Source organism: Passer domesticus, chromosome Z (assembly GCF_036417665.1).
Source record: "Passer domesticus isolate bPasDom1 chromosome Z, bPasDom1.hap1, whole genome shotgun sequence".
In the NCBI taxonomy this organism is placed as follows: domain Eukaryota; kingdom Metazoa; phylum Chordata; class Aves; order Passeriformes; family Passeridae; genus Passer; species Passer domesticus.
Window position 1 is genome coordinate 25,009,974 of NC_087512.1, and position 27,693 is coordinate 25,037,666.

Below are 27,693 nucleotides of genomic sequence, written 5' to 3' on the forward strand. Positions count from 1 at the left end.
AGAAACCAAAGAGCCTTTTAGACTTGCTTCCTTCCCACAGCAGCAGTGGGCACTTTCCTTTCTCCTACCACTCAGAAGCCCAAATTTGCCTCTTGAGTTTTATTATGAGACTGTAATTGTCTCTGGAATGCAGGGCAGAGGGGCAGTAAGATTTTGAGTTGTAATTTTTCCCTACCTTAGGTTGTACAGTTACTTGAGTATAGTGCTCAAAATAGCATATTTCAAAACCACAAAACAGATGGAGGAATTGTTAAATTACCATCTCCTTTCAGTTCAGGGAGGTTAAATCAGTGTTAAAGCTTGAGCTGCATGTTCTTTGCTAAGGCTGACTATTCTGTTGACTCATGGAGAAAAGACATTTGGATTACAGCTGAGGATAACATGCCTTTGGGTATATGATATTAAACTTGAGAGAGGAAAGCATGTTAAGTCTGCATTGCTTCAGCTTGTCTTCTTCAGCAGATGTTGCATTTTTGGCTTACCCAGGAGAAGCTGGCGAGATAAAATGTCTCTTTGGATCATTTTCCTTGTTTTAATTGTGAAATAACTATTTGGTTGTATATAGTGCATGTGTGTACACATTGTTACAACACCTTTACAGTGAAAGCTTATGAAAGTTAGGTTTTTTTGGGGAGCCTCCTGCTATCATCAGTTATAACTAGAGAGAACGAAGGTTGTTTTTTTATTGTCTCTTCTTATAGCATGAGAACAGCTATTTCCTTTTTATTTGACTGCGGTTAAGTGAATACCTGGTAGCGAAACAGACCTTTTTAACTGAATAGTTCTAGTCACAAAGCTCACTGTGCATTTTAGAGGGATGTAATTTCAGCTTTAAATGTCCTGCATGCATGTACAAATATTTATATTTATCAAAAGTGCCAGTTGTTCTCAGATACACTCCATTGGCATTAGATCTTCCAAGGGTCTCTTCTTTTAAATATGGTTGACTTAAAAGTATTGAGTTCTTTGTTTTACAAATGAACTTAGAGTGTAACAGAGAACATAGGTATATATCCTACTAATTTCCTAAATGAGAGTTTGTCGCTTGCTGTTGGGAGATACAGTGAGCAGAATTATGGTGACCAGATGAACTTATACATTTAACTGATGTCCTAAATATTTTTCCACCTTGCAGTAATACTGAATTCCTTATGTTCACCTCATGGAATTAAATATCTTTGTCACACCTACTCTTTATACTTTTACAACTCTGAGGTGGCTGTTTTTACATCTGTGCACTGACAACAGCATGAAACAAGCAGCTGTTAGCAAACTGGACTATTCTAGGAGATCTGACACAACTGGCAGATTATGATTAATCTGTACTGATTTGTTTTGCTATTAAAGAGGACCTATGTCCATGCAATTTTTTTTTCCTTTTGTTAATCTCACTGTGGGAAGAAATGCAAGATCCTGCAACAAATATATTGATTCTGTATTCATGCCTTGGCCTCAGTTCTGGTTCACAAGTAGAACTTTATTTTTTTTTATGCTTTCCACTGTTGACATTTTGTTCTGTGTGACAGAAGTGTGACAAAAATTATGAATTAAATGTTTTACATGGATGTGGTCTTACAATGTTGCTATATTTAACAAGTTAAATTAACAAAGCTTAAATCTTGGAAAATTCTTTTCCCTATTGCAAGCTGCAATGAGTGTTCAGTTCAGAATAGTTAAGGTAAAACCACCAAGAGCACTAGTTCTAAATAAAGAAGTAGTAAAAGCAAACACTATACAGTATTAAAAAAGAGGTTCAACTTCTCTGAATAAAAATCCACTGAAGAATGTTGCTATAGATAATAGGAAAGAATGAATAAGCATGCTTCACCAGAAACACCGTTCTTCAAATGTACACGATGCGGCATTTTAATACACAGCAACCTGCCTTGGCTATGACAAAAGTAAGGATCTGTTACAATTCTAACAAAAATATAGCTTCTATACATTCTTCTGCACATACATTTTATGAATGTTGCCTTTTGTTTCAGAACTTGGTACAAAACATACAAAAAAGGTTGGCACATATGTAAGCTACCTGCAGTAAACAGCATTGTCACTATTCTTCCATAGCAATCTATGCTGTTTGCTTTTTTTTCCCCTTTTCCTTTACCCAGTTTGATTTTTGATACAGCACAAGGTAGGTGGACTGCTTCTTTAACTGCAGCCACAGCTTTGACAGTCTTGCTTGCAGCCTGGAGTGCACAGTGTTAAAAATCAGCAGTTCTGCTAGTATTTATTTACTGAATAATCTGAGAATAGTCTAAAATTTGAACTCGTGTTCTGCATGTGATTAAATGAGGTGTACAAAAATACACATTTGTGCTTTGAAAGCCTTAGCATAAATTTCATATCTTAGAACTAATGAAGAACTATGTTTGATTTCCAACTGATATACATATTTTGAAGTACTTGTTACATCACAAAACCAATCAGCATTTTATTAGGAGGATAAAGCAGTACAAATTATAATGCTTTTATAAATTATAGCCTGGAAACTTCTTTTAAAAAGTGATAGGTTCATCCTAGAAGTAGCACAATAAATGAACTTGCCGTAAAATTTAGATCAGTTTAATAAAAGTGATGACCATGTTTACAAACACCATTTTTATAAAAAAGTATGGTGATCAAGTGCCACTATAGTTTTTTTGTGTAAAATTTGGTGAAAACTTGTGTGATAACATCTACAAGATGGCAGAGAACCATGTGGATGGCACTACCTAGACAGAACATGCTTATTTTCCTGTATTATATGATCAATTTTAGAGAACATTGACTTCCACCAAGATTTTATATGGAAAAGAAAGAAGAGGTGGTGCTCTGAGAGCATCTCTGTAATAAGAAAGTGTTTTAAAAGGTGTCATGTTTGGATTTTTAATGTATTCAATTTATTAAGATTTACTTGTTTTGCTATGCATGTTCTCTTTAGAAGTATGGTTCACAGAGCTGAAGAAATTTATGCTAGATAAGTGGGAAGTTTCTATCCTTATTTGTTAGGCTATTCTTACTCTCTTGGTGACTAGATTACCCCTCTCTCTGAAAAACAGTTGTGTGAAGCATTAGTGAATACAGTTGTATCAACTACAAGATTCAACAAGTGCATATTCAGTATTAGAAACTAGTTTAAGAAGTACATTTTCTGCCACAAAATATTATTTCCGAAGAGCACTTAGTCATCTGTGGTTTCTATAGCCTCTAAAAACATTTTTCTGTAGAATTCATAGAAGCTTAAAAATGAGTAAAATATTTCCTTCTTGTCACGCAGTCTTAATTTCACTGGAAAAGCAACATTAATCCCCTTTGTAGCCAAGAGTTTCTGTAAGTGATTCACAGTGAAACTGGTAGAGCAAGAGGTCTGGTTTTCTTGACTGAGTATCAGTTGTTGTTTTCTGATGGGAGCCTGAGACTCTTGCACTTCAAATCATCCAGTGTTTTCCAGTGTTTGTAGTTATTAGCCAAGTGTTGCATCAAAACAGGCAGATGTGCAAATGCTGAAAGAATAGGAAAAAGAGTTTTACCATGTTTGTAGAAGAACAGCCCAGCCTGATCTGAAATTGGCATTCTCCTACTCTCTTTTGTTCTTCTAGTTCCTTAAAGTAATACTAAAAGGGGAAAGATTTTCTTTTGTGTGTGTGTTTCTCTTTCAAGAAAATCTCTTTCCAAATGCATGCTGACTTCATTAAATTATGCTTACGTGCAGCCATTGGTGGTCTTAGTTTCTGCAGCTCAGAAGAAATACAGTGCTAAAGGAAAAAGACCACACGGTTTAAAAAAAAGCTTAGTTTTAAGCCATTACTCCTTCTCTACATAGATTGCCTGCACAACTTCATTGTGTGCAGTGAAACAGTCTTCAGTGTCATGATTGCACAATATTCTGTATTGTACTGCTTATATATGGGTACTGCCTCTGAAAAAAAGTGGATGCAAGGCCAGCTTGAGATTAATAATTTTGGATTGTAGGAATCTCTAAATCTCTGTGTCAGAGCAAGGAAGAAAAATCAGTACTTACCATCCCATGCATCGAACATATCTGTTATAAAATAATCAATGAAGGAAATCTGGGACTTGGGGATGCTGCAGGTGTTTCTGTCAAATACTGGCATTACAACAGGCAGGCCCTGTCTCTTCTCTTCATCAGTCTAAGAAGACAAAACTCCAGTTAGCAACTAGAGCTTTGCTGACTTCCGTGCTGGAATAGCAGAGGCCAAGGCATTAGATTAATTGTAATAGGAGATTTGAGACAAGCCTTAGAACCTTAGTTTCATGTGTGTTATTTTGTCTGGAACAGGGACTGAAATCAACATCTCTTCCCTTTCACAAGTACTCTTTATTACTGCAGTCCTGTGATTGCACTTAGCTCCAACAAGACAGAATGCTGTAATCTGGTGATTAGGGTACATCAGCTAAAAATATGGAAAATGGGCTTGCAGATTCCTTTAGCAGAGGACAGGTTTGATCTCTCATTTTTCCACATTTGTAGTGGGTGTTACAAACTATTTGTCTTTTAAGTAGGAAGAGATTCTTGCTGGTGCTACTTGCTCTGTTTGTATCATGTGATAAGGTAAATGGAAGTAAAGGTTTGCCCTTTAACTCTGTCCCCAACTGGAAGAGTTGTCCCCAACTGGTTTTGTTGCACCCATTATGGTGGAGGATCAGATCACCTCAGCTGTTTCTTGGAATAACATCCCCTTTTAAGTAGTACAGGCAGCATTTAAAACAGGAATTGGCAGCAGAGCAGTCTCAAATCAGCAGAGGTGAATAAACAGGAGAACAGTTCTCTGAATCTCACATTGCTGCAAGGAGGCTAGTGCTTAATTTGGGCAATTTAAAGCTAATTTTTGATACCTTGACTGCTGGGGAGATATAAGTGATCTTTGATCTTTCTTAGGACACGACAAAATTTATTCACTATGATTAAAATGAAATTCAGACATGTCTCAGGCAGTAGCTACATTTTTCTTTCAGTAGTAATTGTCACATGTGTGACCTGAATATGAAGGTAGGCATGCCCACTTTTCTTCCTCTCCACTCATAGCTGTCATTTCCGCATCATTACTGGCAAATAAAAGCTAAGATTTTATCAGTTATTAAATAAGAGAGCTAAAAGAGTGTTTTGGGAAGCTGGTTGCATTTCTGTCAGAAAAACTGAATGTGAAGAAAGAAAGCTGAGCTTCCAGTACTATCTGGACACGTCCCATGTGATAAGTATTTACACTGCCCACATGCCTGAACTACTTTTCTGCCTACAGTGATAGTAGTTCATGTTCCATCTTAGAAGAGAAAGGGCGATCCCAATAGTTCAGCTGAGGCATTGATCTTCAGGGAAGGTAATGGGACAAGAAGAGTGCTGAAATCTTGAATTTCAGCCAGTTAAATTGAGTAGGACTAATCAAATCATTTTGGGTCAGATGATGAAAATGTAAAACCTCCTTTCCACCTTTCTATACAATTGAGTTTCATGATAAGCAAACTAGCTAATTGCTTGGAGTGAATTCTTCTGTATGAAATTGAGGGGCCAGTTCTGACTGCAAACAAAAAACACATCTGGACTCTGTGGTGACACCAGGGAGACCCTATGTGGAACAGGAGATCAGCCAATGTGCACTTCCTTGTATAATATAATAATTAAATCATAAAAATATACATACCTGTGCAAAGTACTCCTCTGAAATCCTGCCTGCCCATTCGATACACAGCTCTAGGGGGCGACATGGATTGGCTACATCTGCACATTTAATCATCATGCGTTTGATCAGTGTCTGGTTGTCTGGAAAATTCTTTATGTTGGCTGTACATTCAGTGTTGCTGCCTTCACTCTGTAAAGGAGAGTTGGTTACAGGGGCCAGTGGTGGTATCCCCTCCTAGCAGGAGAGAGGGCATCATTGTCAGCTCTACCAACTTAGGCACTAAGCCGGCATCCAGTCCACTGCCTTAGTTTCATGCAGAGCGGCAGGAACTTGGAGAAGAAGGTGGTGTCTGAGAACTGGAGCCTTGCTAAGTAACTGATGATAACCCAGGTACATAGTACAGTTGTGGTCATTCTCAAAATTAGTATCAAAGTTTGTGAAATAAAATGCCGCAGGCTCTTTATCAGTTAGGATGTTACCTTCTGTGCATCCCAGCCTAGCCCTCTTGGAAGAGGACCATGATAGGATGTGCATCCACCAACTGTAAGTTCATAAAGAATCCTCACTGCTGAATGTTTAAATGTTGGGGTGGTGATGGTGGGGGACTGCTTCACTTAGGGGAGTTTCTGGTGTTAGATTTTTATTCCTAAATGAGAAAACTGAGGCAGGCACAGGGGGCTGCATTGACTGGCACAACTATTTCTTTTACACACAGAAAAGCAGGTCTCTGACATTCAGTTCCAGAATGTTTCCAAGTAGAACTGCTTTTTTTGTTTGAACCTTCAACCTGGAATAATCTTTGATCTCAGTTCCCGGTGAGGGTGAAATTTTATATAATCTATGAGATTAACAGTGGGAAATCACAGGAGCAGCATACTGACTGCAGAAATCTCTTCTTGCTAGACAGTAAAATACCAAACTTCTTAATGATTGCTCTGGAGACCAGGTGGTTGTGAGAAGGTAGTTGTTCCCAGTCTGCTGTGGCATCATATTCTGGGTCTTGAACAGTTTAGAAAGGCACAGGTAAGTTACGGAGTGATGAAAGGCCTCCACCTCTGCTCATGTGGCATTAATGCTATTCTCAGAATAATATATTTGTGGGATTTTGGCCTCCTTCACTGCTAAATTCAACTCTTGAGTCAAAAACTGAATGTAAGTACTTTTTGCCACCACAACTAAATTAATTTCTTTGTGGTTTATGGGGAAATATTTTGCTGTGACTTTTGCTGATTCAGGCAATAATCTTCTAACTTTATGTTTAGCAGTTAATCCTTTCTCAGCATGGGTAGCCCAGCAAAGAGCTGTCAAGTTAACCCTGTACCTTAACTGCTGTTCAAGATCAAAACCAGAAAGAGCCACGGTTAACAGTAAAGAACAGAACAACCTAATACTGAGGGAAAACAAGAAGTCCGTTGTGCAAGTGGTTCTGTCCTTCATGTTTATTGTGAGCTAGGTTCAGCAGCATTTGTGGTTTCCAGCTCATGTTGTGGAAGCTCAGCAGCCCCTAGAAGCCGGTAATTCCAGATGACCAAATGCTGTCTTTAAAGTTGTAAATGGTACCCACAACAGTCTACAGTACAAAGTCCTATTTTGGATAGCTATCAGAAGATAGTTCTATTTGATTTTAGCATTGCTGATCTTCAATTTTGTCTGATTTTTTTTTTTTGCATGTTTCCAGCAAAGCATTATATTCAGTAAGGTGCATTAAGATAGTCTTTCCTCAGGTAACACTGCCCTGGAGAACCTGGTCAGGTCCTGGGTGCTCAGCCTCGAGAGGCGGCAAGAGAAGGTAAGGAGGGGATGGGAAACTCAGAGGCAGCTTATGAAATAAATCCTGCTGGAGCATGAGGGTTTGTAACTGTTACGCAAAATGGCCTGGACATTTCTTGATACAATCAGGAGTGGAGACATCTCAGGAAGTTATTCCTTGGGGCTTGAGGGCTCCAGATTACACAGAGACAAAACTGTCAAGGAGGTTCTTCAGTTACATCCCTAGGCTCAGACAAATCCCACTGTTAGGAGACAGGACCATACAAACAGGTGCTAACCTGTCTCCGTGCATAGAATTGTCCATGTAAGACAACATGCACTCATATATTTCCTGAATACCAGATGACTTTTAACACAAGGCTTGTAAAATGAAGTGTTTAAATTAACTAAGAGCAGAAAAGAGAAAAAGCATATTTTTTCACACTTTGATATGTGAGGCCACAAATCCGTTTGTGTCATTTGGGCATTGCCATAATGCAAATTAGTGCAAGGTGAATGAAAATGATACTTAAGGTTGTCTGGGAAGAACCTCACTGAAATGCCTGAAGGCATAAAGTCCTGCAAGCACTTACATGTGGGCTGGTCTCCTCAGATGCCATAGGCTTGTTGATACTGTTCACAAATTTGTTCACATGCTCAAAGTGCTTTGTCATCTCTGTTGCCAAAACCATGTCAATAATGGCCTGTCGCAATGTCCGATAGCGATTTCTAGGAAAGAAAAAGAGTTCTTGCTCATGAGCTTGCCAGACAGAGCTCTGCCTTTTCCTCATCTCTGCTCACATAGTGCTACAAAACACTGCTCACAAACTCAGCCACAACCTGGCACCTTCAGAGTTAGGAACAGTCTAAGGATGGAGGAATGTACAAGATCATGCCTCTCCAAGTTCCCCCCTCTCCTTTATTTTTACTTAATGAAAATCCTGTGAAGTCAACAAAAATTTACATCTCAGTTTCAGAATGCTGTAAGACTAAGATAACTTCTCCAGGAATGGCACCAATGTGTCCGTGTATGTTGCACTGTATGTTAGTGTTAGCTTGGAATGCTAACTCAACTTTTTCAAAAACAAGTGTCATGGGAGGTAGGCAGATCAATTACCTCTTTGGGGTCAGTCTCTTTCAAAGCTCTTTCTCTCTCACCTTGTCCCTATAAAAGCTAGAGTCATGCTGTGTGAACTCCTGGGCTACTTGCATGCCCAGCCAACCACAAGGAGCTTCCAACTCTCCCGAGCTTCATGTCTTCTGCTACCATGCTTTTGATTCCACGTAAATGTAGTAGTGCTGGGATGCATAGGACCTTGTGCAGACACAACATGTAGCATCTAGCTGCTGGTGTGTAAAACATATCCCAAAAAAGCAGTGCCAAGGCTCCTTCAATAAAAAGGCAGTGGCCAAAGATGCAGCCTTGAGGGTGTTAACTGGACCAAATTAATGTAATTCATAAAAGATTATTAAACATCTCTCTAAGCTTCTAATAATTACAAGCTGGAAGACAGGGCTGGTAAGGGGGAAATGAAAACCTTTTTATAAATCATGTCTACATAGGATTCCAGAAGAAGTTAAATTTTATTATCTGTATTTAAGCTATGTATTCTTGTTTAGAAGGTAAGCTTTCAATTTGCCCCAAACGGCCAAATAAGCAGTCCACACATGGACACTCCCCTTATCCAGAAGACAGACCTGTCAATATTCTTGAAAATGTTGTATTTGCTGTCTTTTGTTGTAAGCTGAAACGCCAGTGCTGTGTGATGACTCTCTAATACAGCTGTATCATTGTAAAGGACAGCTAATTCACTTCCTGCATTGCACAGGAAAGAGTTGGTCCGTCCAGGATGGTCTACATCATGAATGGTGGCAGCTATTAATGCAGCTACCTCATCTAGGTGGTCCAGACTTCCCTACAGGAAGAGAGAAAAATTACAATGTGGCACAAAAATTACAGTAAATATTTCCTGATAATTTCCAGGTACCCACAACTGCACAAATATAAACTTAAGCAGGGATCTGACCTCCTTGCATTCATTTTCCGTTCACTGTGTCCACAGATTACCTACCACAAAACTTCCACTCCTACCCTTATCTAAAAATGCTTTATTTAATGAAGCTTTTTACACTGCTGTCATCTGAGCAATATCATTGCATAGAATTCTTCAATGGATAGATGACCTAGTGGTTTCCTTCCACTTTCTATGCTTGCCTGAATGTATCTGCATTGACTCTGCTCCACACACCTTATGTTTTAGCACAGGATAGGATAGCCTATTTTACTTGGAACTAACCTACAATGATCATTGGTCAAACTGCCTGACCACTTCAGCACTGAACAAAAGTTAAAGCATGTTATTATGGGCATTGTCCAAATGCCCTTTAAACACTGACAGGTGTGGTGCATCAACCACCTCTCTGGGAAGCCAGTATTCCTGTATATTATCTGGGAAGCCAGAGGTGCCAGTATTTAACCACTTAGTAAGTAAAATGTTTCCTAATGTCTAGTCTGAACCTCCCCTGGCACAGCTTTGAATCTTACCTATGTCCGGTTGCTGGGTACGAGGGGGAATAGCTCACATCTCCCCCTCCAAAGCTTTTGCAAAGCTTTATTAAGAACTGTTACCTACAGCCAGTTAACAAGAGACAGAAAAGAGCCAGGTTCCCTCCCCACCTCCATCATTGCTACTTAAAAATGTAAATTTGTATAAACAGACTTTAGAGAAGCTGTGTGGGCCTGCTTGCATCACAGGAAGATTTCAAGGACAGAGAGTTTATGAAGCCAGGACCATTATTTAAACATCTGACTTCTGGATGACACACATAAAATGGCAAACACGCTGAAATCCTAGCCCAAAGAACTCTTAGGTGATGGTTCTACCTTAACTCTCTCCTTCCCGAGAAAGAAGGCAGTAGCATGCAGGACATCTGCTGCATGTGTGGAGTTGTGGTATGAGTTGGAGGAATGGTAGTTGGCTTCAATGACCTGCAGCCATGCCCGCAGTGTTGCTTCCGAACAGCTTAAAAACTCAGAGACCCCAAACCGGGCAAAAACTTTTAAGCCCAAATACACTAATGGCCTGAAAAACAATAGAAGAAAAAAAGCACTGCTGTAAAAAAGGAGCTTTTGATGTTCTAAAAGTCATACATTGAACAAAGAAACCAAGACTTTTAAAAGAGGTAGGTAAACATTTTTAAATTGCATATCTATAACCTCTAAAAAGCCAGGACAAAGTTACAAATTATTGCATCTATCATCCTTTCAGACGTTATTTTAATGTTTTGTAGAAATTGTACAATTCCATCAGAGTTTCAACAGTTCCTGTGGCTTCAGAAAAAAACACCTTAACCCCCTTTTTTTTGTGTTTAGTATTTATCAATCACACAAAATTCCATTTATTTTTCCTGAGGAGAAAAAGCAGACTTTGAACATGACTTGAGCACATGCCAAAGGCTAAAAAAGTCCTAAGCCAAAAAAAAGGGTAAAATTTCAATTGTAAAGTGCTGTGTGTGTGTGGGGGTGTGTGTGTGTTTGTACAATGCTAGGAATCCCATGTGTGAAACAGTAAACAGAGTAAAACCTCTAATGTTTTTGATTCTTAAATCCAGATCCACTCTGGGTTGTCTTTTACTCTCTCCTGTGAAAGAGTCCTATCCATCAGTTACATTTTTCACTCGTGCAAGATGACCTACAGAGCCTCTGAGCAGAGAAAGGCATAACCAAACCCCAACATCTGCAGATTAAAACCAGGCAAATGCAAATTTCTAAAATGGTTATTTTATGCAAAGAGAGCACATAAGAACGGGTAGTCTGTTTGATTCTTTGCGTCTTGGAATGAAAGCAACTTTTCTGTCTGGATGACATGCCTATTTTTGCGGTCTGCATGACCTCAAAACTACTGACGTCTGTTTTCATTATAAGCTTTAAAATCGCAGTCTGTTGATCCTATCACTGGTTTATCCTCCATCCCATTTTTTTATTCCTATTATCAAAAGCTATAGTTGCCTTAGATCTTCCCAAATTGTGGGATGATTTAGGTGAGGAATGGGAGAGGTTTGCTTTTTCCAGCAGGACCATTTGCATATGAGCAAGAAAAAGGAGGGCATCTGGAGGGCATCCAGCGTGTGGCAACATCAGACTACATTGAACAGTATCACTTGGACAGAGTGGATCTGTGTCAAGCAAGACAGCTCTCACAGATTTGCTGTGTCTTGCTGCAGTTTTCCCAGAGCTACAGCTCTTCAACAAACTTTCTCTGGGCACCCAGGGAAAGGAGTCCAGTACCTTTTATTTGTAACAGCCTCCAACTCAAAAATATTGAAGTCCCAACTTTCCTCATTATCTAGGAGCTGTGCAATACAGGGTGGAACATCATTGATGGTGTTTGGCACTGGAAGGTGAGTATGGCTCAGGTTCATATCTGTTGAAATGGAATTTGGGAATTAACACATTTCTGGATTATTCCCTCTGCACTACCACAGCCCCTCTTCAGAATTCCATTTAGAAAGTAACTATTTTTCAAGAAAAACAACTTTTTTTCCTTACATTAAAAAGTCTGTAAATGCCTGTAAATAGAAAGGTTTATTACAGAGCATTTGAACATAAACCAAAAAGATCAGTGAACATTTCTTTGAGTGACAATTTGGTTTTTTGCTAACATTTTGAAATGCATTATTTTAATTGTTTGAGCCTGTTTCAACACCAAAATCAAGGCAGCCTAGCACTTGTGCTGCATTCATTTAGACAACCATTTCCAGAGACATATATCCCACTGCAAATTAGCCTGAAGCTGTATGTTAGCAGTACTGACAAAAGAAGTCACATGTGCAAAGGGAAGTTTAAAATGGTGGCTTACTCTTAGAAAACACATACTCATTTCCTGACAGTCTTCTCAAGCCATCCTGAAAAAGAAAGCAAGTTTATCTTGGTTTTTTTGCATCACTAGTTGCAAAAACACTACATGCACTTTGGATGCTATTCCTGGGTACTAAAAGCAGTGCTCTTACTGCAACACTATAGCATAATCCTGGTTTTAGGGTCTCTCAAAACAAACATTAAAGGATCCCTGGAACACTGATTTGAGATCTCCAGAAAAGATGTTAAAGACACAGTGTATTGCCCGCCTTGACCCTCTCATTGGCACCTCCATCATTCAAATTGGCCATTGTAATTTATTTTTAATTTTGTTTATATTATTTTGGTGGGGATTAGCTCAGTGTCTATTAAAAAACTAGTAAATCCATGACAAAATTAAGATAATTTGTCTCTTCCTGCTGTTACAGGACCAAAATTAGAGTTTGATTAAAGCAACCTCACTGATACACTGTACTAACTATAGAGCAATCCCTCTAATGCCATATTTCTCGAGTTTCTATAAAGTATCTCCTTCAGTATCTTCTGAGAGATTGGATACAGTTTCTGGTGGCAAGTCTGTCTACTTGTATGTGAGGATGAATTCACACAGTGGACTGAAATGTGACCATAGCTTACTACATCCTGCAGTACTGCTATTAAAAAAGCCAAAATACTTAACTGAAATGGTAATGAATTACAAGTCTCCTTCCCATTGCTTGGGAAATTTTGGCACAGCAAAGCAGTGAACTGTGATGTAGGACGCTGGTCCAGCAATTTCGTCTTTACTAATTTTACTCACATTCATCAGACCTCCAACAAGATCACTTGTGTGAGGATCTTCATCTTTGGTACCTAGCTGAGGGGAATAAAGTTCCGTTGTCCGCAGGATTTCCAGTACTCTGTCCAAGGCCTCTGCTACTGTGATTGGGCTGTTTTCCTGGGCAGCGTTAATTATGTTAATAACCTGAAAGTAGATTAAGGAGGCAGGCAAAGAAAAGTGAATGGCGCCTTTTTCTTATTACAAAATTTTTATTCTTGTCTTGATTATGCTAATTTTCATCAAATACAATGTAATTCCCCACAACCCTTGAAGTACAACTCTGAAAATGTAAATTTGTGCTCAGATTTCCTGGTATCTGTCTGCTATTTTTAACTGGCAAACTCCTGGGAAGTGGAAGTAGAATGGTGTGAAGTATCTGAAATAGTTGCCAGTGGGTGGACCAAAAATCAGCAATGTCCCAGTACTTCAGCATATCCAGGTCTGCTCTGAAACAAATTATTCAGTCTCTGAAGGAAAACCCAAACAAACTCTTGGATGTGACTCAGATACGCTGGTATTATACTCTTATATACTCTTAGATTATATTCTCCATGTAGAAGTGAAGGGCAGAGACCAGAAGTGCTGGACTGTGGGAGAAGAGGATGGCTCTTTGAAACCCACACTGTGCCTCAGCCACAATCCAGAAATGCAGCAGTGACTGCTCCTGGCTCTGCCAAGAAGGATGGAAAGAAAGTCCCAGTGCTGTCTTCTCCAGGAGCCAGAGGCTGCTGCACAGCCACTACAAACCTTCCTGTGGGTATGATTGAGGATAAGGAAAAGGAAAGGAGCCAGTTGCTTTTACAGTCACAGTGATGCTGGGAAGTAAGAGCTTGATGACAGCAAGAAAAGATAGGGAGAAGGGAAAAAATTATTTAAACGTGGAAGATACCTGACAGCCTGGTGTGTTACAAGTGACGGTGCAGCTGATTTGTGACAGCAGAGTTTGTGTAACAGAGCGAAGAAAGGCTGCAGAAAGTGGGGAAGATAAAAGATGGTGCAGGTGCTCCCTCTTTTGCATGGTATCTTATAAATATCAATAGTGAGAGTGAAGGTGAGACTGGAAGAATGTCCTCCTACTTGAACATGATCCAACAGAGCAGTGTCTCCTTCCTGCCAGAATCCTTGCATGTAGCAAGGACACTCCTCTCCCCTCCTTAATATTCTTCCTTATGACTAGCATTTGGAATGCCATGATAAGATTTAGAAACTGGTAATAAAAACAAATTACTTCTATTACTCTGTTAAATACAAAGTGCAGGAAGCGCTCTGCTTGTCTGTCCAGAAACTACATACTTCCCTAGGAGTGCAACTTGAAACTGGAGTTTGTGGAAAAGTCCGTGTTTAGGACTCACCTTTGTGATAGGAGCTTCTATTGTCATAGAATGAATCCGTGCCATTGAGGAGTACCGTCGGGTCTGTAAACTTGGAGCTGCCATTAAAGAGCCACAGGGTGTGAATCAGATGACAGCATTAGAAGAGTGCAGAAGGCTGGGACACAGCACAATGAAATACAGCCTCGTGTCCCATTTCTCCTGTATCTTTCCCCCTGCAAGTTCTTCATTGTTTCATTTCTTGTACTGTTGTCTGCCTCCTTGGCAGCCACCCCACAGTTTTGCTGTCAGATTTTCCATCCATCCTTCACTTCAGAATGGAGTTGTACTTATACTTCATGCCCTTTGACTCCAATGGATCTCTATCAGACATGGCTCCTGCTGTAAGTCTGTGTGTGTCGCTCGTCTTGGTGGTACAGTTGCTCTAATGTATTCCTGCTCCCCATAAGCAGTGCTTCTCTCACTACACACTGCGGCAGAAAGAAATCTCTGCCACCATTGTCCCACCCCAGTAAGCAGTCACAAATGGGATCAGAAGTACTGCTCTGAAATAACCAGCAGCAATGGTCTCCTTCATGTTAGACATTAATAAACCAAAATATATGTTTAGAAGCACAAGCTGTGGTTTTCTAAGAGAGGTGACACTAATGCTTCACCACATACTCTTTTAGCAAGCTGCTTCTATCCCTTGGCACAGTCACTCCTCCCTGTGAAGGCATTCAGCACTGCCATCATTGTATAGCAATGCTGGGGCAATGTATAGCATTGTACTTATGCTGGGGCACTGCTTTGCAAATCAGAAAGAAATTTTACAGCAGTAATAAAGAAATTGAGTAATCTCTGTTTAACCAGCTGTGAATCTGTCTGGTTATTCTTTTGTTCTGCAGTTTTATTGCCCAAGTCAAGTCTGTTCTTTATTTATTTATAAATATATATTCATGTATATTTATAGTATTGGACATATAGTTTGCTTTCTTACCATCACTACTTTGAGATGTTACTGACTTAACATCAACTGAGTCTTTCCTTCTGTTCTTGCACTTGTAAGAGCCAGATTCTGTAAGTACAAAACAAAAGCTTTAAAAATGCATCAAGTAAAACCTCTACAAAATATCCATCTAAAATTTTGGAAATTTAATTAAGTGATCTTAACTGTATCACACAAGTGGGGGAAATACTGCAATTTATGCACATCAGAACAAGGAACTCAGTATCTATCAATTTACAGCAACTTGTGTGAAGTCACCTGGAAGGGTCTTTTGCAATGAAGTCAAGATGCCTTATGGAACAGGAGACTTGTTTCATCTAACTTTAGCTCGCTAAAAGCAGCAGTCTTTCAGGCTGTCATCATCTAAAGTTTTCAGAGGTGCTGCTTCAGGAGAGGTGTCTCAGGCAGTGGGCTGAACCTCTTGTGCGAGTTCTTTTTGCTCTCCTCTGACCACTGAAGAAGCCCGAGTTTAACTGCCCAAAACTAGCCAATTGAGAAGAGTCTCATCTTGCTCTACACTCTTAAAGCATACTTCAGACTCAGACAGGTTTTGCTTTTATTTGCAATAAATATTTGTACCCTGTGTTTAAGGAAAATCCAATGTGCTGAAAATGATTAAGCAATTAATTTTGTTCTTCTGAATATTAGCCTGCAATAAACTTATTCTTGAAATATGCTAAAGCCAGAGAAATTATCACATCGATAATTCAAAAGCTGGATAAAATGAGAGGAAGGAGTCTAAAAAAAAAAATCTGGTCTAAAAAAAAAATCTGGTAAAATTTCATTTTTCTCCAATACATTAAAATCTGCACTCTCCCATATATTTTAAAACAGCAACCATGCATCTATTCACCACTTTCCAAGAGTCTTTATAGTACCTATTCCCAAGGTATCCAAAATGCCACTAAAAGATCAGAGACCCTATCAGGCTTTCAAAAACTGATAAAAGCATTTGAAGAGTCAGAAGTATGACTTTGATATTCTTAACATAAAGACCAATTTTCATTATAATGTCACAAGACAGGATGTATGCAGCCTCTCTTTAGCAAAATAAAATGTTAACATACAATTCTCCAGAATTAAAAATTCATCCATCCTAAAAATTACTGAAATAGTTTCTGTCTTAATTCTCTTTTTCTACCATATACAGTTTGGGTCTTCTTTGTTGTAGTCTGAACTGGAGAAATTGAAAGCATTTTCCTCTCTTGACACCTAAGAGCAGGGCATAGCTAATGCATGTTAAATAATTTTATTTATTTATTTGATAGTACTCTTCTTACAAACCCCATTCTTTCACTAACATTTGGATGACTTTATCATAAGGCACTTCAATGGGAGCAAGCATTTACACATAAACATAGCTGTGAGTCGCTATAGCTGACAAAACAACTCTCCTTGTGTTAAATACCAACTAGCAAGTCAGATACTTTCTTAGTGCCACCCAAAGGGTCACAGGTGCATAGAAGCTACTCTGCCATACTGTGGTTTCATCTGTAAATATTTAAATGCCTACGTAAAATCTTTTCTTCACCTGGTGAGCAGAAAATCTTATCATCCAGGTTGTTACAAATCTCACACCACTGCAAACAGCATGATACACATGGATTACTCTTCTCTGCTCGTCACATATTGGTATATGCCCATGGCTCTGGAAAGTTATTCTTGGACCACAGCCATGGACTGCAGGGAAGGATAACCTACATCACATGCTCTGAAACCGCCTACTTTCACTGCACTGTAGTCATCAACGTGGTGTCATAGCATGGGGCTTCCCAGTCTTGCTGAGATCTGTCACAGTAATGAGCAAACTTAAAACATTAGTAAGCTAATATATATGTGATAGTAACAAGTGTCCTGCTTAATTTATGGGCTTCCTCACCTTCCTGTTTGCACAAAAGAAACAGTGAGAACAAAATCTCCTTTTGTTACAGGGATACAGGAGCAAATGGTCTAACATACTGTGGGTCAGTTCTGGTGGCAGCAATGGGAATGAGGACAGCCAATTTCATAGTCTCTTCTTCCCCCTGCCCATTGCTATTTGGCATCATAAAGCTCTAAGATGTTTGTATGTATTCTTAAGCTCCTTGAAAGAGCAGGGGATATCAAGCAGTCGTGTCCCCTGCTCTTAGTATGTTATATCCTCGTCCCATATGAAAACCAGAAGCTGCCTGAAGTTGCACAGCAACATTGTCTCACCTTTCATAGCAGGAAGGGCTTCAGATGCCAGGAGGTAACAAGGCATGAGAACCTTTTCACTCATAATTAAGACATCAGGCTGGCTGAGACCACTAGTCACAAGCTTAAAACTGGCCTTAAGTACCTCCTGCTTCAGGGAAAAGGGGCATTCCAAACACTACATAGCATTGGAGGAAGGAATTATTTCTTTATGCTCCACACTTCTAGTCAAAAACTCTCTGCAAAACCCAAGGAGGGCTGTCTGTGAGTAGGCAAACCTACCTGAGACACAAGACAAGGGTTGAAGACATGGTGCAGCACTCAGTGCTGACTGAAACTGAGTTGCTCAGGCCTGGACACCTTGGAGACAACTGTGTTAGCCTGTGATGAGGCCAGACCAATGGCCTGCTGACAGGTCCTAAACTTGGACACACTGTGGCAGGTGTGCTGGCACAAATCAGCACATTTCACATTTCAAACACAAAGAGGTGCCAAGGTACACCAGCCACAGGATCAAACACAGTGTTTTAATACAACAGAGCAATGCATCTGAACTTCAAATGCACAGCAAGAGGTCTGCACAGGAGGCTCGGTTATTGATGATTACAAGTCAAATTCATGGTGTGGTATCAGAGGCAGCTGGCATCCGTCCTTGGCTGTCAGCTCTGCCTACTGACTGGACAGGGGGAAGAGACAACCATGCATACCAGCAGAGAACCCCGACTCAACCCCCAGCACATGGAATGTAGAGGTAAATGTAATATTCTAACCTGACTGGGAATTGTCTCCTGTGTACTTATCCTCACGGTGACTCTTGTAGTGCTGGAGATAAGAGTAAAATATATATGTAAGAAAAAACAATACAATAAACTTTAAACAGGCTGCATTCAACACTGTCCATATTCAGCATTTTCCATTCAGCTATTTTAAAAAAAATTGTCACAGACTCTTCTTCAGGTGTAATTAGATGTAGAGAAAGAATATGAAATCAAACAGATATGCCATGCAGAAAATCACAGATACAAGTGCTTTTATGTACTGAAATCCTGTTTAATGCCTATGTTTACAAGAGAACTTATACTCATTTAGGTAGTGTGTTAAGTGCAAATTGCATATGAACTTGAGAGAATAAAAAAAATTCCTACAACATTATTTTTTGTGCTTTAATTTTCTTAGAACTATTGAAGCTAATTTTGAATGCATCCTTTCATGGATAACTGATAAAGTGGACTTCAAAAAACTCAGTTATAAAAACTACTCTCCAGGAAATAAGGGGTAGAGGTAGATGTAATTCATCAGACCTTTCTTTTCAATTAGTTTTTAATTATTCTCATGAATGAAGAATTAAAAACAAAATCTTAATTCTTGGTTCTTCTGAAACATTTTAGGTAGCTCCAACAATAGGTATTTCAAGCTTTCTTAGAATTTAGATAGAATATTTTAATATATTAAAATTTACAACTATTGCTTGGTCTGCAGTAACACAGCTTAAATGTTCCTCTGTTTTTTCATTCTTCTCAAAAACTGTCCAGTTCATGACAGTTTAATACCTGCTAATTACCTCACCCCTTTCCTTTGTAATGTGATTAGAAGAAAGTGTTTTGATGTTGATAGGAAAACTGACCAGAAATGGCAGTTCCTCAAGTTATTTCTTGAAAATTGGTGTGTGACGTATTTAAGTATAGTTAATGGAGTCACAGAGAAAGACTAGAAACAATGCTTACTAGGAATAATGATTACTTTTTTACTGCAGTCACTAGAGAAGATACACATACCCTCTTACTTCAGATGAATAATTGTCAGTGCTTGACACTATAATTACAAATTATTCAGCTCACATAATATTTAGGAGTCCATTACTATCATATGGTAACTGGCTCCTCTGACAAATCCATCACCTGCCTGTAGCAAAGCACTAGATTGCATGGAAGCACAAAATCCATGGTTGCAACCTGCCAGTTAAAAGCAGAGTACAACAAGGTTGTACTTGTGTGCTCTTATTGGACTGTAGCAGTTTGTGACTGTGCATGCTGCAGGGTCCTCATGGGGGTTATTCAAGAAAGAAAGGAAAGGAATGACACAAATTGTTTTTTCTGTCATTCTGTCATTCTTGCACACCTTTCATTTCTTCCTTTCTGCTGAGGGGAGGAGAGACAGATGGTGAAAGGAAAATAGAAGAAAATGGAAAGGAATAAAATCCCACAAAATTCAGGTATGGCTTTCTTTTAATGAATTTAAAAAAAAAAAAAGAAAGGGAAACCCTTTGCTCATATGCCATATAATTCTTGTTCAGGGGAATGTAAGAACTGACTCTTCATCCAAAAAAATTTTAGAAGCTTGAACACCTCTCTTTTAACCATGTAGAAACTTCAGAGAAATAATCTCATTCCAAACAGAGTAAGGTTAAGGAAATCTCATCAAATATGGTACAGTGACACAAGGCATCTGAACTGCTTGTTCTGGCTTCATCCTGGAGCTTCTCTCAAAGCCAATGGATATATCTCTGTCTACTGCACAACTGGCAGAAACATAGGCACAGTCCTCCAAGTGCTTTACTAAAAAAATAAACCACGTTTCTGTTCTGAATACTTCTCTTCCCCTTCTGCAGGCATGTCCTGAAAGAGCCATGTAAGGTAAGTTATGAGGGCAGTTACACAGTTAATCTTGGGTCAATATGTTCTTGAAAGAAACAACACCTCTCTTGTAAATGAATGTGAAAACACTGGACTCTATCCTGCCAGGTCTCAAACTGACAATGGCAGCATTAATAATTACCTAGGCTCAGGACACGGGAATAGTCACATGAAAGTCAATCCTCATTCATAAATCTTCACTGTAGGAATGCTTAATGCTCTTTTAGATATTTTTTTTCCATGCATAAATTTAACATGCAGGGTTTTCCTATGTGATAAATCTGGCATGGAAATACGTGAAGGTTCCAGTGGTCTCTGATACCCCTTACAGAGGATGTTGGTACGGGCAAATAATATATATACTTTTTTTAGGGTGAAACTGTGTGATGATGTAAGGATGTTTTGAAGTCTGAATGCTGAGATCAAGCTGTTTAAAATTATATTGATTTAGTGAAACATTAGACATTTGACATCAAAATTTGAATTATGACAGCTTTTATTGCTCTGTAACTTAAGTAAATATTTTATTTGATTTCCTTTTATCCATCCATAAAGATTTATCTGTAGCTTGAAAAGGAACCTAATTTTTTTAGTCTAAGGAAAAGTTCTACTGCTGCAAATATTAAGGCATGGATATTAGGAAAAGTGCATTGTTCACGATCTCCTACAGGCATGAGCTATTTCTGTGACAGAAGTTAAACAAAAATTACATAGTTGTATCAAATATACCTTGTTTTTCCTCAAGGGACCTAAAATCTCCACAGACCATACTTTCTGTTAGGCTGCCGTCTTTAATCTTTGTCGCAGACCTCTGCATCTGTGAAGAACCTTTTGAAGGCCATATTCCCTGGGATCACCAAATGTGTAAATCTTCCCAGATCGAGAGTGCTTAATTTACTAGTAGCTTCTCATGAACCAGTATCAAAAAGACAGGAATGGATGATACTTTCCAGCAGTATAGGGGAATATGAATGTTACCTTGGACAGAAGTCCTTGTTTCTTAATTTCTCTTTTTCTCACTGATAAAGAGAGGCTTATGGGGCACATGAAGTTCAAGGGCAGCCTGGGCTGCAGCAATCATGAAATGGAGGAGTACAAGATCCTCAGGGCATTGATGCGGGCACACAGTAAACTCACTACCATGGACCTCAGGAGAGCAGGCTTGGGCCTCTTCAGGAACCTGCTTGGTAGAATGACATGGAATAAGGCCCTGGAGAAAAGATGGGCCCAAGAAATGTGGTTAATATTCAAGGGTCACCTCTTCCAAGTTCAGGAGTGATGATTCACAACAAAGTGAAGTCAGAAAAATGCCAGAAGGCCTGTGTGGCAGAAATGCTAGGAGGCCTGTGTGGATGAACAAAGAACTTGTTGACAAACTCAAACAAAAGAAGGATGCCTACAGAGAGTGGAAACAAGGACTGGTAGCCTGGGAGTAATACAGAGAATGTCTGAAGAGCCAGGGATCACATTAGGAAAGCCTGATAGAATTAAATCTGGCCAGGGACATAAAGGACAACAAGAAAACCCTCTATAGGTACCTTGGTGAATTAAAGAAAGATTAGGGAAAATATGGTCTCTCTCTGGAAGGAAACTGGAGATGTGGTTTCCTGGGACACAGGTACTGGGCTGAGGTACTCTCTGACTTTTTGCCTTGGTCTTCACTTGCAGGTGTTCCAGCTACATGCACTTCCCTAGTCACAGGAGGTAAAGGCAGAGACTAGGAAAATGAAAACCACCCACTGTAGGAGAAGATCAGGTTTGGGAACATCTGAGGAACTTGAAGGTGCACTAGATCACAGGACCTGATTCGCATTTGTGAGTCCTGAAGGAGTTGGTGGAGGAAGTGGCTAAGCAGCTATCTATCAGATTTGAGAACTCATAGCAGTCCAGTGAAGTTTCCAGTGACTGGAAATGGGGAAACTTACTTAACTGTCATTTCTAAAGATTAGAAAAGAAAAAGGAAAACTCAGGGAATGACAGGCCAGTCTCATCTCTGTGCCCTGCAATCCATGGAGCAGATTCTCCTGGAAATAATGCTAAAGCATATGGAAAAGAAGAAGATAATTGCTGACAACAAGCACAGCTTCACTTAGGGCAAATCATGCCAGACGGATTTGGTGGCCTCCTGTGATGGGTGGATAAAGGAATGTCATCTGTCTGGACCTGTGCAAAGCATTTGATGCTTCCATGCACACCCTTGACTCTACAGTGGAGAGCCCTGGATTTGACAGGTTGTACCACGCAGTGGATAAAGAATTCCCTGAATGCTCCTGCTCAAAGAGTTGTGGTCGATGGCCAGGAGTCTGGGTGGAGAGGAGTGCTGAGTGGTGCTCCTTGGGGGTCTGCACTAGGGCCAGGATGATGTAACATCTTTGTCAGGGACACAGCCAGTGGCTGATGCCACCAAGCCTTGTGGTGTCACAGCTGCTTGAGGGGCCACAGCACAATGGAGGGGCTGCCAGCATAAGACATGAACCTGCTGGAGCAGATCCAGAGAAGAGCCACAGAACTGACCAGAAAGCTGTAGCACCTCTCTTATGTGAAAAGGATGAGAGAGTTGGGTTGTTCAGTTTGCACACGAGAAGACTCTGGGAGGTCTTTTAGCACCTTTCAATTACTAAAGGGACTTACAAGAAAATAAAAGAAAATTTTACAAGGGTGTGTAGTGATAGGAGAAGAGGCAAAGTAGGTTTCAACTTTCAGCTATCATGAAGAAATTCTTTACCTTGAAGGTGGTGAGACCCTGGAACAGGTTCCCCAGAGGAGTTGTGGATGCCCTGTCCCTGGAAATTCAGGGCCAGGTTGGGTGGGGCTTTGAACAACCTGGTCTAGTGGAAGGTGATCCTGCCTGTGACAAAGGGGTTGGAGCTAGGTGATTTTTAAGGTACCTTTCCAGTCAAATCAATCTATGATTGCATGATTCTTACTGCAGTCCAATCTACAGGGCAAAGATGGACAAAATTTACTTTTTTCTTATATTCCTATTGCTATTTTTTACATATGGGTACAAGTTTGTAATACTTATTATCTTGCATTAAGAATATCCTATATACACTTCCCTGTATCAGTCTTTCAGCTGTGTGTATAATATAGAAAAAGCCATTAGATTGTGTCTTACTTTCAAATAAACATCAAAGCAGCTATAAATGAAACAAGTTATGAGGTGTAAACAATGATTTAAAAATACATGCAAATTTATCACTGTTTTTATAAAACTTTGTTGCCCTCTAGCCTGAGCATTTTAAAACATCCTATGACTGCAAATGATATTTTGCTGCTAATACTAAAACACATGTTTTAGTTCAAAGATGAAGTTAGTTTAAAATACTATGGGTCTTATTTTTCAATGATAGACATGCAAAGTTCTTCCAAGAATTATGCAGAGTTCTTGATTTGTTACTATCTACCTCCACAAAAACTTGTGTAAGGAGCATGGTTTCAACAGTCAAATGCTACCCGCTATGAAATTCTTTTAGAAGTAGTGGTTTTCCAGTAATGTGTTAATATTCAGTATTGTTTTGCTGAAGAAGAGGCAACTAGACATACTAGTGACTTTCTAAATACTTTTCCTGCCTAAGTGTCTTTACCTGCATCACAGATAAAAGCACATAAAATTCTAAATAAAACAAGATACATAACCCCTCTCCTAAATGACATGGAAACATACCCTAATTACAGAGCACATGCTTGGTCTAAAATGTTTCTAGCCACTCTATCTCACCCCTAGAGACCACATGCCAAAGACAGGCTTCACTCCTTTGCTCACAAAAGTCTAGACTTCTTTACTCAACATGGCACTTACTAGAGTATTTCTGGGGCAATATATGTGGTATGATCATTTGCCTCAGACACCATCAGAGGGAGGAAGCAAGGAGAAGATGGCAGCAAACAGCTCCCCACACCACCAGGTTTGTTGCAGGAGCAGCTGGTGTGGATTCGTGTCTGGAGTTCTCTGCCACTGCTGCTGGTTTACTGGGGTCATGGCTTGAGTTGCACCCTTCCACAGCACCTGCCTGGCAGGTGTGAGAAGTCTCAGGGCCAGCATGAGTGCTACACTTCATATAAGTACCACACATTGTCAAACCTTGGGGCCACTGAGCATGGATCATTAGTTGGCATAAGTACCCCAGATCAGACTGGCAAGAACAGCCCTACAAAACAGGCCCTGAACTCCCTTTGATCTCTTATCTGTATTGCTCCACAGTATCACGGACTCAACTATCATATCCATGCTCCAGAAAATGAAAGATGGTCTTCCTCAGGAGTCCTACAGACACTAATGCATGCAAATGTCAACATTTTCTTGCTTGCTCCAACAATCAGTGAGAATCTCATTGACAATATAGATCACATCTTCTTGGAAAAATTTATAAGGCAAAAAATATCAGTTCACTAAAATCTATGAAAATTATCACATGAAAGAAATACAATACCTGTTTGTTGTTTTCATTGGTACAATGCAGTCTTTTGAGGGACACAAAGTGTCTTATTTTCCTAGCAAGAGAAATTATCACTTGTTACTACATCACATTGTAAAGACAGAAGTGAAGTGATACATTGCTATTTTTTAAACAGAGATCTCCAAGCCCTCAGGAAAACAGATGCCAAGCCTAACACCAGAAAGACAACTGGGTGACAAGCACTCCTTCACCGTGACATTGAGGTTTTTGTTGCGGGACACCTGATCCTTCTGTTGGTGCAGGAATTCTCCTGCAAAGCTGGGAGCAGAATTTAGCAATGTGTCTGTTCTAAACTGCGAAGGTGGGAACACTTACAAGCACACGCACAAACACAGGAGTTGCCCAGTTGCTAAATACACGGAGGTTCATGTCAAACTTACAGATGCAGAAAGCAGAGAGAAGGCCCTAAAACCCAGAAAGCAATTATGTTCCGGACAAGTTAGTTACCCTCCTTGACCGACCACAGGTGTTATCTTCACATGCTGCTGGATACTGTCTCCTGATTTCCTTCTTGCATAGTAAACTCCTTGCCATTCCTAAAGAAACACACAAAACAGAGACAGCATCTGAGCATACATAGCTTGCAGTCAAATATTTGTTTATTACTGCATACCTTATGTACTAAATTATTTTTGTATTTTTATACATTGTTTATATAATATATATACCTTTAAATCATGTAAAGTTGTATTTTTAAAAATTGTATGAAATTAATGTACTTTTAAATATAATGCAGAAAGAGAGAGTGAGCAGCAACTATTCACCCAATGGAAATATAAGGACAGTATCTTTAATATAAGGACAGTATAACTATGTTCCTCTTGGGAGAAGGTATTTTTTACATGGAACTTTACAATTTTTACAAGGAACTTTAGGTATCATCTACTTAAAGAAGTGACAAATATTCTTGATAGGTGCCACCATAACGAGCAGTGGCTGCAACACATCCAGAGGATATCCCTTGGCACCAGCTGAAATAAGCCCAAGCACCATTCAGCTTTGAAGATGTCAGTTGTCATGCGATATATATGCTAAACTTCAGAAGTACTTGATATAAAGACGTCCTTCAACTAACCTCAAAGAGGAAATATCTTAAGGAAGGAACTACGTGGCTGGGTAGGATGAAGTTGGAGAATGGGTAGAAGGTACCTTTGAGCAGGCAGTGCTAGCTGCTGGGCAGCCCATATAAATGAGGAGGAGCACAGCAGGAGTGGCCTGTAGGTATTGCTAATGAACCGAAGTGAACCTGCAAACAACTCCAGACAGTGACTCACAAAGCTCAGATCATTGCTGGACGTGACTCAAAGGTTCAAGAGCTCCCCAAAGGTCTTGAAGCAGAACGTGGGACAGGGAAGGGCGACAGGTATTTCTGCAGCCCAGGGGAGATGGGATAAGAGACTGTTGTGCATATTAGGGGAACATAATGCCAGGCCCCTCACCGCAAGGACAGGAGTTCACAGTGCACTGCAGATATTCTGACTATAGTTATTAGGAAAGCAATTGGCACCCCACTGGGTGCTAATACATTTTGGTGCTTTAAGTATGCAGTCAGAGAAGGCTCTGCTGTTTGACAGAAGTTACACATTTTGGCTGGATGATTCAGCCACCTGAGAGACTGACTGAGGGACAAACTGTTACATTCCATCTAACAAAAGCTCCATGGGCTCTAAGCAAAACAGAAACACAGAAAACATTCTGATACTGATCTTAAGCCAGCAAATCAGCAGGAGTTCAGTCACATCCTAAAAGCAAAGCTAATGAAATCTTTAGTCACTTGTCTGTGGTATGGGCTGTTATACTGAAACATCTGAGAAACAGAATTCTGGTCTAATATGTGTACTCATGAAGAGCACATCTTGTGTTCTTAAACCTGCAGCAATAAAAACCAAATCAGAATAGAGCTCTATACTGATTTCACATGAGTTTGTCTTATTGGCTTACCTTTCCTTTTTTAATAAATGTATTTATGTTGTCCAAAAGATCTGCAGAGTTTTTATCACTTTTAGGTAGTTCAGTAAGCTCCTTGCCAATAAGTTCTCCCTTGCAGTACCCCATCATCCGTTCAAAGGCTGGATTAACATACTGCCAAAACAAAGGTACATTAGGACAATATAAAAAAAATATCTTATTTAAAGGCTAGTAAGTTATATATAAGTATCAAAATATGACAAGTTATATGCTAAAGCCACAACCACACATCCCTACAATTCAGTGTTTCTCATATAAAAGTACTATATAGTGGTGAAACATTTTATTCACATAAGAGGTTGAAGGCAATATGTAATCTATCAGAAGGCACAGAAAGAGAACTAATGCAGGTTTTATCAGAAACAACATTACTGAAAACTATAATCTCAATGAAGTTACAGAAGGAAAAGTCTTAAAAATTCAGCAGGCCTATATGTACAGTAATCAGATATTAAGCAGTTCATTGCACAAGACTTTCTAATGGGCAACAAAACTAAAATATTGATAGCGAATAGAAACTACTGAGCCAAGGTCTCTTTGGGGTCCCTCTTTTCAAATTCTATAAAATAGTTAACATTTCCCCCCCTACCTGAATGACATGATCTTCACTGGTTATTTCTACAGCTTCCTGACAATGGTCTAATGCTGTAAATACTGCATTACAAGCCCTGAAAGTAGCAAACGATTAGCACATTACTTTTTTTATTAGAACATTTTTTTTCACTATAAATATGTGATTAAATTGTACTCATTGATAGATGAACCACAAAGTAGCAGTTGTTTTGACTAGACCATGTCACTATCTTTATTATGACTTTTTTAGAACATCCACCATCAGACACCCCTGTTGTTAATGTGCTTTTACTGCAGATTACATTGTAAAAGTGTTCAGAGGTGCAGCATCTTAAGAGTGTGCTTGTATCTACACACATGCTCTGAACAGTAGGAATGAACAATTAGCATTAAAAATAACACATTACTATTACATCAGAAAGTTTTGTGATCATTAAAGATTGGAAGCACAAAAATCATGACAGCACATATAGACAAAGTTTTCAGTATATCAAATAGGTTGGCACTATCAAAG

At 39.4% G+C, this 27,693-nt stretch overlaps 1 protein-coding gene and 1 long non-coding RNA gene across 8 annotated transcripts in view; both read right to left on the reverse strand.

The window, feature by feature from the left end:
- Positions 1–1,452: 1,452 nt before the first annotated feature.
- The window catches only part of PDE8B (phosphodiesterase 8B), an 80,275-nt gene continuing 54,034 nt past the window's right edge, over positions 1,453–27,693 (reverse strand). For 4 of the 6 annotated variants that reach the window (XM_064403836.1, XM_064403837.1, XM_064403833.1 and 1 more), the window contains exons 7-22: positions 27,196–27,274; positions 26,580–26,720; positions 25,086–25,174; positions 24,612–24,672; positions 18,316–18,367; positions 15,362–15,439; positions 14,404–14,480; positions 13,031–13,195; positions 12,233–12,278; positions 11,662–11,797; positions 10,258–10,456; positions 9,072–9,289; positions 7,967–8,102; positions 5,646–5,858; positions 4,007–4,136; positions 1,453–3,488 (exon numbers count right to left, since the gene is read on the reverse strand). In XM_064403836.1, the coding sequence (XP_064259906.1) occupies positions 3,373–3,488; positions 4,007–4,136; positions 5,646–5,858; positions 7,967–8,102; positions 9,072–9,289; positions 10,258–10,456; positions 11,662–11,797; positions 12,233–12,278; positions 13,031–13,195; positions 14,404–14,480; positions 15,362–15,439; positions 18,316–18,367; positions 24,612–24,672; positions 25,086–25,174; positions 26,580–26,720; positions 27,196–27,274 (1,936 nt within the window). In that variant the 3' untranslated portion in view covers positions 1,453–3,372. The remainder of the gene's footprint in view (positions 3,489–4,006; positions 4,137–5,645; positions 5,859–7,966; positions 8,103–9,071; positions 9,290–10,257; positions 10,457–11,661; positions 11,798–12,232; positions 12,279–13,030; positions 13,196–14,403; positions 14,481–15,361; positions 15,440–18,315; positions 18,368–24,611; positions 24,673–25,085; positions 25,175–26,579; positions 26,721–27,195; positions 27,275–27,693) is intronic. The other 2 variants (XM_064403835.1, XM_064403834.1) reach the window with 1 other exon arrangement.
- Positions 20,927–21,860, reverse strand: LOC135289953 (uncharacterized). Of its 2 annotated transcripts, none has more exons than XR_010352684.1 (2): positions 21,157–21,860; positions 20,927–20,995 (listed from the first exon to the last, which is right to left on the reverse strand). It is a non-coding gene; the product is annotated as an uncharacterized LOC135289953 (long non-coding RNA). The 2 variants fall into 2 exon arrangements; XR_010352683.1 differs by having other exon boundaries at positions 20,927–21,006.